Raw genomic sequence first — 14,534 nt, forward strand, 5'->3', positions numbered from 1 at the left:
GCAGCCACAGCGCCCCACGCTCCGCTCCGCTCCCCTCCCCACGAGGCCGGCGGCAAAGGCTGCGGGTAGGCGGGAGCATCTCCCCGCCCGGCCGGGCCCAGGAGCCGCCACACTGCAGAGGCCGCCGGCGGCGGGTATAAAAAACACGGCGCTGAATGGCGTCTACGCCTCTTTACTACGCGCCGCGCCCCAGCCCGGCCGGGCGCCGCCGCAGCCGTGACGGACGGGCGGCGGCACCAATGGGGGCGCGGCGGCGGCGGCCCCGCGGCCGCGCTGAATGAGGGCAGGGCGGAGGGCGGAGCGGCGGCGCTGGCCGGGAGCCCGGCGGCGGCTCCGGGGATGGTCCACGCACTGGCGCCGTCACGTGTTGTTCTCCTTGGAGTGAGCCTGAGCCGCGGCGGCGGGCGGAGGGGGCTGGACTGGCGAGCGCGGCCCCGGCCGCCTGTTTTGGTGCGGGGCGCCGGGAAACTCCGAGGAGAAGCCGGCGGAGAAGGAGTCGCCGCGGCGGTGCCCGCTCCCCCGGCGGGCTGGGGCACGGGAGGGGGCCGCGCCGCCGGCCGCTGAGGCGCTGCCGCCTGGAATGAAGAGGAGGAGGAAGAGAGGATGTTCCTTCGGCACTCGGGCTTGCCTCCCCTCCCGCCGCTGCCGGGCTGCGCCGCGTGTGGAAATGGCACTTTCTCTGCCTAACGAGATGGGACTGAATGGGGTCGCCAGCCTCCTCCGCACGCACGAGCGGGAGCAGCAGCCTCGGCGCTGATATTTGGGGAAGGGGGGTTGTATTGTGGGCGGCATTTTTTTTCTTAATTTTCTCTTTTTTTGGGAGGAGAGCGAGAGAGGGGAGAGCAGCGTGTATTTTTGGGTGCAAACCCCGGACTTTGCAAAACAATCTCCGCCCCCGAGAGGATATTTAATCTGCAACAGAGATCGCTGCTCGCGGAGGCAAACTTGAGCCGGGGAAAGGGTGCAGGGAGCGGAGGAAAGCGACCCGCGCCCCGCAGCCGGCCCCGCCGGAGCCCGACCCCTGCAAGGGAAGATGCGTTTTTCATTCCCGGCTGCTCATTTTGGGACGAGACTTTGGTCTGGACTGATCGGGACTGGACTTTTTAAGGACGAGCTTACGCGTCTAAGCGCGATTTGGGCATAAACAGCAACACAAACTCTGATTTGGTGCTGGAAGCTGCCTCTGCCACTGAACAGCTGCTCTCACCCTGCTTCTGTCCCTCCCCCGTCCCGTTCTCAAAAGAGGATCCTGAGCTATTTTGCCTTTTTTATTTCTTTCTTTTTTTTATTTCTTTCTTTTTTTTTTTTTTTTTTTTTTTTTTTTTTTTTTTTTTTTTTTTTTTTTTTTTTTTGTTAATTGTTGTTGCATGAATTTTATTTTAGGTGGTTGCCTTTCCTGGCTGGCTTGGCTGTTTTTGGGTCTTGCAGACTGCGAGCTGCAGTAACAACTCCACCACCTCTCATCATGGCCAGCCCCACGGATAATAACGAGGGCTTCTTCTCAGATGTCAGAAAGGTGGGTTACTTGCGCAAACCCAAGAGCATGCATAAACGATTTTTCGTGCTGAGGGCAGCCAGTGAGTCTGGACCCGCCCGGCTGGAGTATTACGAGAATGAGAAGAAATGGAGACACAAGTCAGGGGCCCCCAAGCGCTCCATCCCACTAGAAAGCTGCTTCAACATCAACAAACGGGCTGACTCCAAGAACAAGCACCTGGTGGCCCTCTACACCAAGGACGAGCACTTTGCCATTGCAGCTGACAGTGAACCTGAGCAGGAGAGCTGGTACCAAGCGCTGCTGCAGTTGCACAACAGGGCCAAGGGCCACCATCACCTCCATCACCATCACCACCACCACCACAGTGATGTCACTTTTGGAGGCAGCAGCACGGGACTGGGGGAAGCAGGTGAGGACAGCTATGGTGAGGTAGCCCCTGGTCCAGCTTTTAAGGAAGTTTGGCAAGTAATTCTGAAGCCTAAGGGCCTAGGCCAGACAAAGAACCTGATTGGCATCTACCGCCTGTGCCTGACTAACAAGACCATCAGCTTTGTAAAGCTGAATTCAGATGCTGCTGCTGTGGTGCTGCAGCTGCTCAATATCCGCCGCTGTGGTCACTCTGAGAACTTCTTCTTCATTGAGGTGGGACGCTCAGCTGTCACTGGACCTGGTGAGTTCTGGATGCAAGTGGATGACTCAGTGGTGGCACAGAACATGCATGAAACCATCCTGGAGGCCATGCGAGCCATGAGCGAGGAATTCCGGCCCCGTAGCAAGAGCCAATCCTCCTCAAACTGTTCCAACCCTATCTCTGTGCCCCTTCGCAGGCACCATGTCAACAACCCTCCACCGAGCCAAGTGGGGCTCAGTCGGCGGTCCAGGACTGAGAGTGTGACGGCCACTTCTCCTGCTGGTGGTGGAGGTACAGGTGGCAAACCCAGCTCTTTCCGGGTTCGAGCATCGAGTGATGGGGAAGGCACAATGTCAAGACCTGCCTCTGTGGATGGTAGCCCAGTTAGTCCCAGTGCTAACCGGACTCACTCACACAGACACCGTGGCAACTCCAGGCTCCATCCTCCACTCAACCACAGCCGGTCCATCCCAATGCCTTCCTCGCGCTGCTCTCCTTCAGCCACCAGTCCAGTCAGCCTGTCATCCAGCAGCACTAGTGGCCACGGCTCCACCTCAGACTGCCTGTTCCCACGAAGATCTAGTGCTTCAGTTTCTGGCTCTCCTAGTGATGGTGGATTTATTTCTTCTGATGAGTATGGTTCAAGCCCGTGTGACTTTCGCAGCTCTTTTCGCAGCGTAACCCCTGATTCATTGGGACACACCCCCCCTGCCCGGGGTGATGAAGACCTCAACTACATCTGCATGGGCGGGAAGGCCACCTCTTCTTGCTGCAGCCTGGCAGCGCCCAATGGCCATTTCATCCCACGCACCTGCCACCCTCAGCAGCAGCCCCGCTATCCTAGTACAGCCTGCTGTCCTCGAGGTGGTAGTGAGGAGGTTGCCGACTTGGAGAAGGCATTCAGAAAGCGGACTCACTCTGCAGGTACTTCACCCACCATCTCCCATCAGAAAACACCCTCACAGTCTTCAGTGGCCTCCATTGAGGAGTACACGGAGATGCTGCCTTCTTACCCCTGTGGCAGCAGCAGGCTGCCCTCCTACCGCCACTCAGCCTTTGTACCCACTCACTCCTATCCAGAGGAGTGCCTGGAGATGCACCACATGGACAGTGGCCATCATCGGACCAACTCTGCCCCGCACACGGATGATGGCTACATGCCCATGTCGCCTGGTGTAGCCCCTGTGCCCAGTGGCGGGGGTCCCCCCAAGGGTGGTGACTATATGCCCATGAGCCCTAAGAGTGTGTCGGCCCCGCAGCAGATCATCAACCCTGGCAGGGGTGGCCGCCACCCTCCAGCCACAGTGGACTCTAATGGCTACATGATGATGTCCCCCAGTGGCAGCTACTCCCCCGACAGCAGCTCTGCGGGCTACGGCAAGATCTGGACAAATGGTGCCGGCCACCACCCAAAACTCTCGGTGGAGAGCAACGAAGGGAAGCTCCCCTGCAGCGGCAGCGACTATATCAACATGTCCCCAGCCAGCGGCTCCACCACCAGCACTCCGCCCGACTGCTACTTCGGGGCTGCGGGGCAGCCGGGGGTCGAGGAGGCGGCCACCGTAGCGCACCACAAACCCATCTACTCCTACTTCTCGCTACCACGCTCCTTCAAGCACGTGCACCGGCGGGGCGGCAGCAGGCCGGTGGGGACAGCCGAGGAGGGCAGCCCTCAGCCCCGCATCGCGCTCGGCTCCAGCCGCCTCCTTTACGCGGCCGAGGACTCGTCGTCCTCCACCAGCAGCGACAGCCTGGGCGGCGGCGGCGGCCCCGAGGGCGGCCCCCCGCCTCAAGCGCAGCCCCCGCGCAAGGTGGACACGGCCGTGCAGACCAAGGGCCGCCTGGCGCGCCCCACGCGGCTGTCGCTGGGTGGCCCTAAGGCCAGCACCCTGCCGCGGGCCCGGGAGCAGCCCCCGGTGCTGCTGCCCCCGGAGCCCAAGAGCCCCGGCGAGTACGTGAACATCGAGTTCATCGCCGGCGAGAAGCCGCCCTTCCCCTCGGCTGCCCTGAGCATGGCCCTGCCGCCGCCGGGCAGCGAGGCCGCCGAGGAGTACATGAACATGGAGCCGGGCCCGCCGCGGGCCCCCTGCCCGCCCGGCTTCGCCACCGCTCGGGCGGCCCGGCTCGGCCGGGACTACGTGGCGATGCAGCGGGGGGGCGCCGCGGCCGGCGGGGGCTCCTGCTCGGACTACGCGGACAGCCCGTCCCCCGGCTCGCCCGCCCGACTGATCAGCTACGCCGAGGTGCGGGGGGGCCGCGCCGGCCCCGAAAAGCCCCCGCCGGCGGCCGCCACCGCTGCGTCCCCGGAGCTGCCGCGGCCGCCGGCCGAGCTGTCGGCAGCGCCGCCGCGCTCCTCCTCCCTGCTGGGGGGTCTGGGCTCGGGCAGCGCCTTTACCCGCGTCAGCCTCAGCCCCGGCCGCAACCAGAGCGCCAAGGTGATCCGCGCCGACCCGCAGGGCGGCCGGCGGCGGCACAGCTCCGAGACCTTCTCCTCCACGCCGAGCGCGGCCCGCGGAGCGGCGGGCGGGCTCGGGGCACCCTTCCCCTGCGGCGGCGCGGGGGGCGCCGAGGAGGTGAAGCGGCACAGCTCGGCCTCCTTCGAGAACGTGTGGCTGCGGCCCGGCGCGGGGGAGGCGGCCGCCCGCCGGGACCCGGGGGTCGCTCCCGCCGTGGAGAACGGCCTCAACTACATCGACCTGGACTTGGTGAGGGACTGCGGCCACCGCCGCCACCATCACCCACACGCCCCCGCCGAGGCGAAGCAGCCGCTGCCGCCGAAGCCCCCGGGCCAGCAGCGCGGGAGTGGCCACTGTGGCGAGGATCTGAGCGCGTACGCCAGCATCAGCTTCCAGAAGCGGGAGGAGATGTAGGAGCCGGGGAAGGTGAGCCGGGACGGGGCGGGACGGGGCGCGGCTCCGCTCGGGGAGTGGAACGACCGCGGAGAGGGGGCTGGGGGCTGCTCGTGGCGGTGCCTTCCCGCGGGTTGGGGCCGGACGGCATCCTCCCCCGGGGCAGCCACGGGTTGGCTTGGTTTCGTTGAGCCTTTTGGCCTCACTGCAGCATGAGGCAGAAGAGTACAGGAGCGCAGCATCCCTGCGGGTGTCCCGCCGCTGGCCCGCACCTGCACGGGCTGGGTGAGGAGTGCTTCCAAAGCGGCTTTGGACGCTCCTCGTCAGCCGGGGATACATTACTGGGTTTACCGTGTTGCTACGTTGTTCTACTTTTCGGAATTAGCGGTGCTTCAAAAGTGTGTGGGAGAGGGGTGTGAAAACGAGTCACTTCTCGTAGTGGGCTGGAAACGGGAAACTCCCAGTGTAATCCTGGTTTGGTCAGTGATTGTGGCCAAGAGTGGAGCAGTGAACCCTGCTAACACTTGCATGGCTAAGGGCATCTACCTCACAGGTCTGTGACCAGTGTTAATTATTTAGTTTTGTTGGAAGGAGCTGTGAGTTTCAAAACAGACTTTTAGAGCTTTGTATCTATCACTTGTGTTTTGGTTGATGTCTGTGTGGCCTCACCTGCCACAGTGTTACAAACAGCCCAAGAAAGGAGCCCTATGAACTGTGGTTTTGGCATTGACTAGCGTGTTCTGCTTCTTCCTGAAGCTTTTAATTTTTAATTCGGGAAAAACTTCTGCCAGGCTGTTGCACGTTGATTACAGACATGTAAGATGAGCAGGAGCCTTGTTGGAAGCGGTGTGATGTTTCTGTTGAGTGGGAACTTCATGCAGCAGATACAGAACAATATATCTTGTTAAGAGCTCATAAAGTACAGCACACCTGTGTCCTTTCATGAAAGGTGAAGAGTGCTTTGTTTTGGTGCAGGAAAGTACTGGCAGATAGTTATCTGTAAATTTTGTCACTCAATTTTAACAGTTTCCTACATACCCGAGCAGCAGCAATCAGTAGTTAAAGCAGTTATATGAATTATGCAATAACATTAGGGGGTGAATCTCACCCCACTGTTTACATCATCTCAGTATTTGTGTCGCCTGTTGGTTGTGCTGAAGGGAACATTGAGGGCTGGTGTTGGTGTGATGCCTGGGATCATATGTTTTTAATTTTAAAGTGTTTTGCATCCTTATAACCTGAACAAAAGGAAAACAGTCTCTTCACATTTGCTGCTTGGCATTGCTGCTGTTGCCCATTACAGCAAAGCAATATTAAATCTTTGTCTTGTATGACCTATGAATACTAGGTTAATATGAAAGTTCGAGGTAGGACTTAGGAACAGTGCAAATATTGCCAGTCTGGTTCAAGTGGTAACTGGTAGGAAATGGTAATTTTTGTGGCTGACAGGACTGTGCTGAGTATCACCATACGTTATTTGTGACTAAATGTACACAAATTTACACAACCACACCTTTTCTCAGTTCTGGCATGTGTTTGCAAGAGCCCTGTTTTTGCAGATGGCTCTTGTTACCCTGGGAATCCATATCTGATTAGGACAGCATTGGTGTTGTGAATTCTTCAGGAAGGAACTTTTGCCAGAGGATGCAACATGTTCTGCAGTTAAGTCACTTTGCTTGGAGCATCACTGTTCCCTCCCACCTGTGCAGTGCTGAGACTGGAAAGTGTGAGAGAAGATCCTTGGTCAGTGTGTGGGTAAATAAAGAATATATGAAGGGTATGAGAAGGCAGGTCTGGCAGGGAGCAGTGTCATAACTGCTTACACAGTATTTTTCCCGAATGCACTGCTTTCCTTTTGCTGTGGACAACTTGCTTAATTGAACTATGTGTCATCTTTAACATAAAAGCTGTGGCAATGCTCTCCATGGTGGTGTTAGGTAGATACCTGCTGTGATTATGCTGTTCAGTGAAAGATAGGATGTGGAAGACCTGATATAAGAACTGGCTGAAAAATACTATGGAGATGCTTTTAAGGGCAGCATTGTATAAAATAGAGTTTAATAGAGTAATTGTTATTTGAAGTTGGTTCTTACTTCCCAAAATTTGGATTGGATTGAGGAGGAATAGGTTCTTCTGGGAGGCAAGGGAGGAATCAGGTTGTAATTACATGGGGAGTTTGAGCCATGGCTCTTCCTTCTCCCTTCCCACTGTAAAGCTTTGTTGGTTGCTTGTAGCCTTCTCAGACATTAACTGTTGGGACTCTTGTTTCCCAGGCTAGCTTTCTTGCTATCAACTGAAACTTCTCTTGCAAAATTAGCCTGACTCATTAGCTCATCTCTTGAGTGTGCTAAGGAAAGAAACACAACAATGTTTTGGTCATACTAAAACATTTTTATAGTTATTTTTTTTACTCGTGCTTGTACCTTTTTTGCTTTGGAGGCAAAACTTAGGTTTGGCAGGAGACTTGTTCTGTGTAGGTTGTACCTTATGCCATTCCTAAGAAAACCTGCCTGGAGCTGGATGATTTATGGGACTGCTTGCACATGCCTGAAAAAGTTGTTGAGCACCTTCAGCCGAACCATTCACCTGAAAACTCCACAGCTCCCCAAAGCTTTGCCTGCCTTTCCCAGCGAGCAGCAGAGCAGGCTGTGCCTCCTTGGCCAGCTTCTCCTGTGCTCCTTGTGGCAGCTGAGGCTGTTCAGGCTGTAGCTGAGAGCAGGGAGGTTGTGGTTGTGGTTTCTCCTGTTGGTGTCTGAGCAAGTGAAAGGTGAAGGAAAAGCTTCTTGGTGTGTTTGCAGGTACAGCAGAGAGGAGAAAACTCTCTGGAGTTGGGAAGGGAAAGGTGAAGCTGCAGGTTTCAGAACAAGGGCTGGGGAAGGCTGCATTAACTACTCTTACTTAGTAACTCTTACTGTTCTTTCCCTCTCTTTCGTGGGTTATATACACTTTTAATCTCAGAAGTGGCAAAGGGACTGTACATGGTTTTGGGTTTTTTTTTTTTCCTCCATAAAATAATCTTCCACCCCATCCCAAAGGCCAAACTGTCTGGATAGTCTTGTTTTATCTATTCTGGAATTTTCTGTTGTTGCCATCTACAAGACAGTGACCCCAAATGTTGGCTATTCATCTCCTAACAGTAAAATGACTGTTGCTGCTTCAATGCAAACTACCCAACTCCTGTCCTTTTCCTTGCTCCCCTGTCCTTCTCTGCCAGCTGCCTCCAAGTTGTTCAGGCATTAGATTCTGAAGTATTTTTAATCTCTTTGAAGTGTAATATTTCTCCTAACATTAAGGATCCTGGCTGAAATAATCATGTTGTTTCCCAAATTTCATTGAAAAACATTTCTCTCTCACCCACAGAATTCCTCTGCACTCTCCAATCCCATTGCCTTCCCTGTTGTATATTCTTGGCTGTTTCCAAACAGCTGGCCCTGCCCTAAGCTCTCTGTTTCCCTGTTAGAAGTGCTGTAGTTTCAGTGCAGTTCTGTATGCTCTCCTGCCCAAACCTTTACCTCTGCTTTAGAGAACTGGGTACTGTTGTGTGTGTCTAGCCTAGCTGGTGACTCTTAGATCCTCTGATGAGTGGCCTTTTATGCTGTAGCTGGAAGGCTTCGTTGCTAAAATTGCCAAGTTGTGCTGGGAAACACCAGCCCATGACATGGAAAAATTGAGGGGAGAGAGTAGTGTAGCCCTAAGGCGTTTTCCTCCTGTTTAGAGTTTTGCATGCACAGATGTGGTGGGCTGGTCCTGGCTAGACACCAAGTGTCCACCAGAGCCACTCTATCACTCTCCTCCTCAGCTAGACAGGGGAGAAAAAGATACAACAAAAGGCTCATGAGTTGAGATAAGGGCAGGGAGAGATCACTCATCTGTTACTGTCGTGGGCAAAACAGAGATCAGGGATACAGGAGAAGGATCAGCTTAACAGGGAGACAACCAGGCAGGAGGACACTGGGGAAAGAGTCCAGCCCCTTGAGGGAGGGTCCAGGGTATATATTTGGGCTAGGGTAGGAGGGATTACAAATCAGTTTCATTTATTACCAATCAAATCAGAGTAGGATAATAGGAAATAAAAACTAAATCTTAAAACACTTGTCCTCCACCCCTCCCTTCTTCCTGGGCTTAGCTTTATTCCCCACAGCAGCACAGGGGTGTGAGAATGAGGATTTTAGCCAGTTCACTGCATGTTGTCTCTGTTGCTCTGCAGAGTAGTTTCCTCTATCCACAGTGGTCTGATATCCTCACCCCTCTCTCTGGCTGCAGTTGTGCAGGTTTTTTTCTTGTTCCTAAATACATAATCCCAGAGGTACTGCCACTGTCAGTGGCACTGCTTGGCCTTGGCCACCAGCAGGTGCATGTTGGAGCTTTCTGGCAATGGCTCTGTCACACATGGGGGCAGCTTCCAGCAGCTTCTTGGAGGAACCACCCCTGTAGCCCCCCACTATCAAAACCCTGCACACAAACCCAACAGGTGAGCAGATGTTGTGGATATACTGTGGATCCTGCTTTTGGGGTTGCTGTGAGAAGGCTCCTCAAATGAGCAGGGGTGTTGAAGATGAACTACTGATAACTTGGGTTCTGAGTATGTAGTCAAAAATATTCCAAAAAGGAAACCATTAGATGTTGGCTCTGGAGAAACAGGAAATGCAGTAGCAGGACAGCAGAATGAATCCAGGTATCTTGCTTTGATCTGCAAAGCTTCAAAGCTTCATTTCCATTTTGTTGATGACTCTGAGAACTCTTGAATGTAAGTGCCAATAACACGGAATAGAATATGTGCAGTGTAAGCAAGTGGTAACTTGGCTCACTCTAGCTTTGATGCTGACTGTTTCACCCACTGCATGGGTGGTTTGGGGTTTTTTGGTGATGTAAGATAATGGAAAACAGTACAATGGGAATTCAGCACAAGGGCATCTATAGGGTTGTTAGACCTTTTTCCAGTATCCAGTTAAAGCAAAACACTTCTAAGGGTGGAACTAAACTTTTGTGTGGTTCTCATGAAAATACACCTGATGGTAAACAGAAAATTACTCATGTCATTCCTGCACTATATACCTGGGTTTTATTTTCTGGGGGACACTGCTTGCTTTTTAAATTTGTTTCCTTCATAGTTTTCAATAGCTGTGTTCTTTTTATCAAGTTAAAAACTTAATGTGGAACAACAGCAATTCATAAAATCATAGGATATCCTGAGTTGGAAGAGACCCACGAGAGTGCCAAAACAAGACTTGTACAGTTAAATTAAGTTTCTGTGAGTGTGTTGTTTCCCGAACTGAAGAAGAGAAGTTTCTGTAGTTTTGGGTCAGCACCAAGGTAAATACCAGCATGTTATGAAAGTTTTTCGTGCTTTGTGGGTATTACTGTAGACAAAACAGTGCATTTCTTACTGTGTGCACACACCAGTTTTTCTCCACACCTAATTATTTGCCAAAATTGAGCCTGTGTCTCCACATACTTGCATATTTGCAGTTCTCCTGTTTAACAAGACCACAAGCTTATAATTAATGGGTTTAGGTGTTTCTCTTTTGTTTTCCTGGCTTAAAAACTGAAACAGAATGATTTATAAACAAATTCATATGATTATGAGTACTACCTGGACATCTTTAGCACATGCTTTTCACATTTAGTTAATGTTTAAACTGGTTTTTGAATGTGGTTTAAATTTGAAAATGAAACAGGACATTGCAGGGTGAGAATGATGCTGATTTTTAATAGCAACTATAGGGAGATCATAAATCTCCTTAGATAACACTTGTAAATAGAGAATTACAGCTCATTAATAAAATGCAGCAAGCAGCTGTGGAACGGGAATGTAATTTGACCAATATCTTCTGTATGGTGCATTGTTTCAGGACTACTTTATGATAACTAAAATTTTATATTCATTAGGACTGTACAATTTTCATGACTTCTTAAATACATGAATGCAAGTGCTGAAAGTAAATGTACTTGAATATTCTTTTGAACAAGTAAGTGTATAATAGCTTGTATGTAAGGAAAGTGGGTTTTTTTTCCAGTTTCTTGAAGCTCTGAAAATTAATCTGTTCAGTACTGATTATTACATGAGTAAAGTCACATAAGCTTTAAAAATAATTTTGGTGTCCAGTGATATGGAAGAAAAATAGATATTATTTTCCAAAACTAATTTGACTCTAGGTTTGACTTCAAGTCTCAATGAAAACTAATTACTGTGTTTGATTGACAGAGTTATGAAATACTCTTAAGAGACAAGAGGAAAAAGGAGGGGAAAGGTGTTCATGGGACCTGTGCTGTGTCCAGGAGAGGCTGGGGGTTGCTGGCATGAGATAATGGGGAGCTTGAGGTGAAGGCTGGGGAGCACTTGTAGAAACTGGTATGGGAAGGAGGTGGAAATGAGAGAGAAATTACTTGGGAGACACACAAACTATGGCAGGATGATGTAGATAGAGAGAATTGCAAGGTGTTTGTGATCTGAGGGGAACTGGGATGGTGATATTTGAAAGTTTGAGGATGAGTATAGAGAAATGTGGAGAGCCTGGATATACACAAAGAGTTTTTTTCAGAGGTGCTCATTTTGTATGGTACTGCAGTTTTTCTGAAGGTGTTTTTCCTTCTGTATTTTTTTTTAATCTTTATTACAGGGATGAACACTCTGCTTAGGAAGCACATGTTGTCCTTATTTGTTATTGGATTTTATATTTTTTTAATATTTGTATATTCTGCTGACCTTAACAGGATGATTTGCTTAGTAAGGCAAGCAGAATTTACCTCCAGCTCTCCTTTCCCGAATTCTTTGTCTTGTAGTGTCCCTGTCACAATCACAGCAGTAAACCACAGATACAAATCTGAATTAAGTACAAGATAAATAAGAATAAGTGAATTTTAACATTAAAACTCCAAAATACATACAGTAGAAGGAGGACTATATTCACACAGGTTTTTTTAACTGCAGCATTTTCTTCTTTACACTCTACTACTTGGACAGTTAAAAATTTGATTGGGGTTTATTAGTTTAATAATTTGTCTTATGGATTAGTAAGTATATATTCTCTTTTTAAAATTTAAGTGATATATTGTAAGAGAAAACTTCAAATGACAAAGCTATTGTGGCTTGTTACAGCAGATGTGGTTTTCATTGTGTGGTAAGAGCTGCAACACAAATATATTAATACTGACAAATGTGTCTGAATTCCCAACTTGTCAGAATGGTAAAAGCTGGCTTTTGGTCATCTGTACATGATCTGATGTGTTACAGTACCTGTTCATAAAAGTGAGTCGCGTAATTGTAGGGCTTTGATAAGTGGTGATTATTATTTTGACTACATGAAATAGAGATAGCGAAGGAGAGACATTGGTAACTTAAAAAAAAAAAAAAGATTCACAAGTTTAACAGCTTTACTCTTCGCTTACAGAAATGATGTGAAATTTAACAAAAGCCAAGGTGTGAACAGATAAAGGAGATTTAAATAAGCCTGGCACTCTTAACTAACTAAAGGATGTCTTGATATGTGTCTCTCTGATCATGCTTGACATATCTAGGTCATGTTCTCTGAAGACTATTATTAGAGATTTAACCTTGGGTAATTGTGAAGTGTATTTTCTTAAGAGTAATTTTTGATCAGGTAGATGAGACAGGGGAAGTTTGTGTGTGTTCAAGTGCTTGTAATAATTTGGGAGTCTAGTTGGAAGACCTGGTTTCAGCCACCTGAGCTGGAAGGTGAAATGTACTGTTCCGTGGTTTATCACAGAAGATTTACCTGTGTACATTTTGTCAACTGTTGTAAAATTCTGTTTTTTTGGAAGCTGGGAATGTGGAAGAAATGACCTGTTAAATTTTAAAATAAGATATGCTTCAGGAGGACATTGTGCCACTTTCCAACTAGTAGAGCTGTTGAAGTGTACTTGCACATTTGAACTCTCTGATGATATGTGTTATATAAGGGAGGAATGTGGAGTCTGGGAACATCTACAGCTTTGATTGACTGTTTCTTCTTCTTCTGCCTCAGCCCATCCCCTCCAGCCTGTGTAGGATTTGGACATTTTTAATCACTAGGGCACCTAAGGATTGCACATGCTTTCTTTGTAATACAGAATCCGTGTGAACAGAAGAAATGGGAATTAACTGGCAGCCGTGGTTCCTGTCTAGTTTCAGCCATCTGGCTTTCAGTGGGGTGCACAAATATTTGTTAAGACATACCTATAGGGTAGGAACTCCATAAGCTGGATTTGCCAGTCAATAAAATACTTAACTAGTTTGTGCACAGGAGCCTTCTTTCAGTGGCACAGATCCCTGAAGAAATAAAGAGCTTGAAGCTGGAGTGGAGGAGACTAAGCCAGTCTGATTGTATGGGATCCTTCTGCCCTTATTTCACTGAACTGTGGGATTAAAACCAAACCAAAACAAGCCCTCCCATCATCCTCCTCACCAGATCCTGCATGTCTGTACATCACCAGTAACACTCATGTAAATGCTGTTCTGAGAGTTGTGTGTCTTCCCTGAGAGAGTAAAGGAACCTCAAGAACTGTGGAGGTAGAAGATGGAGTTTGTTTCTCCTCTTAGAGCACATCTCATCTGGGCTCTTGTGTTCATCAGTTTGTAAGTGACTGCAAAGGAGTGGAAGGGAGATGGGGAGCTTGAAACACCATGGCTGGAGCTGTGACTTGTTTCAGGTCTGACCTGAGCTTCCCATGCCCTGTGCGGTGTGAGAGATGCAAAGACACTTCAAGTGACAGCTGATGTGTGCCAGTGAGGGAATCTTTTAGATTAAAACACTGGATGGTAATTAATCTTCAGCCGCCTGGTCTTCATTTTGAAGAGAAGATTGCTGTGTTAGAAAAGATAATTTTAACCCCTAGAGAGCAGGAAATGAGTGGCAGGGGAGAAGTTTTGGCTTTAGAGACAGACTCGGAAGCCTCCTGTATGTGCTGCACGGGAGTGCTGGTGTCCAAGTAAGTGATGCTTGGGCACTTGCTGAAGTACCTTGGAAACTGCTAGAGCAAGGAGACAATGGTCTTCTAGTAATTCTCAGTTTGGTTTGAGGGTTCCTGTGCAAGTGATTGACAAGGTGTTTGGGAGTCACTGTAAGCTGTGATGCTAGAGCCTTCACATAGATATTAACATAGGAGAAATATAGAAGCTCTTCTCTTCCCTGGAGAAGGCACAGATGTAACAGAATGTCCTTTGCTGTACATGGTGTGTCATAGGGCTGGTAAATCTGCAGCCTTCCCTGCATGGTAGAATGTGCTTTTTCATGGTACTTGCTCTCTGTGGTGATACCCAGAGAAATAAAGGTTGGGTACTTTGCTGAACTGATGGTGGCTGTTCCATTTCTGACTCACACAGGTGCTGTAGGTAAGTGATGGTGATGTTGGCTGAGTGGTCTCTGAAAAATGGGATTAATTTTCATTTCCTCAGAAGAGTTTTTGCTGTTGTAATTAGTAATTCCTCTCCTGCAATTCCTGATCACAATTTCTGAATTACTTGTTACTTCAAAATAGCAAATGGGGTATTTATGGAACAGAATGTTATATAATAATGAGGACATAAACTAACAAGCTGTTTACTTAGTTGAGGCTA

The 14,534-nt window shown here is 49.6% G+C and overlaps 1 protein-coding gene across 1 annotated transcript in view; it reads left to right on the forward strand.

Annotated features, from left to right (window-relative positions):
* The first annotated feature begins 1,346 nt into the window (after positions 1-1,346).
* Positions 1,347-14,534, forward strand: part of IRS1 (insulin receptor substrate 1) — a 48,135-nt gene continuing 34,947 nt past the window's right edge. Inside the window, exon 1 of the mRNA XM_041414430.1 lies at positions 1,347-5,011. Coding sequence (XP_041270364.1) covers positions 1,466-4,999 — 3,534 coding nt within the window. The 5' untranslated portion in view covers positions 1,347-1,465 and the 3' untranslated portion in view covers positions 5,000-5,011. The remainder of the gene's footprint in view (positions 5,012-14,534) is intronic.

The sequence above is a fragment of the Onychostruthus taczanowskii genome, unplaced genomic scaffold (assembly GCF_017590055.1).
Source record: "Onychostruthus taczanowskii isolate IOZ18803 unplaced genomic scaffold, ASM1759005v1 scaffold45, whole genome shotgun sequence".
In the NCBI taxonomy this organism is placed as follows: Eukaryota; Metazoa; Chordata; class Aves; order Passeriformes; family Passeridae; genus Onychostruthus; species Onychostruthus taczanowskii.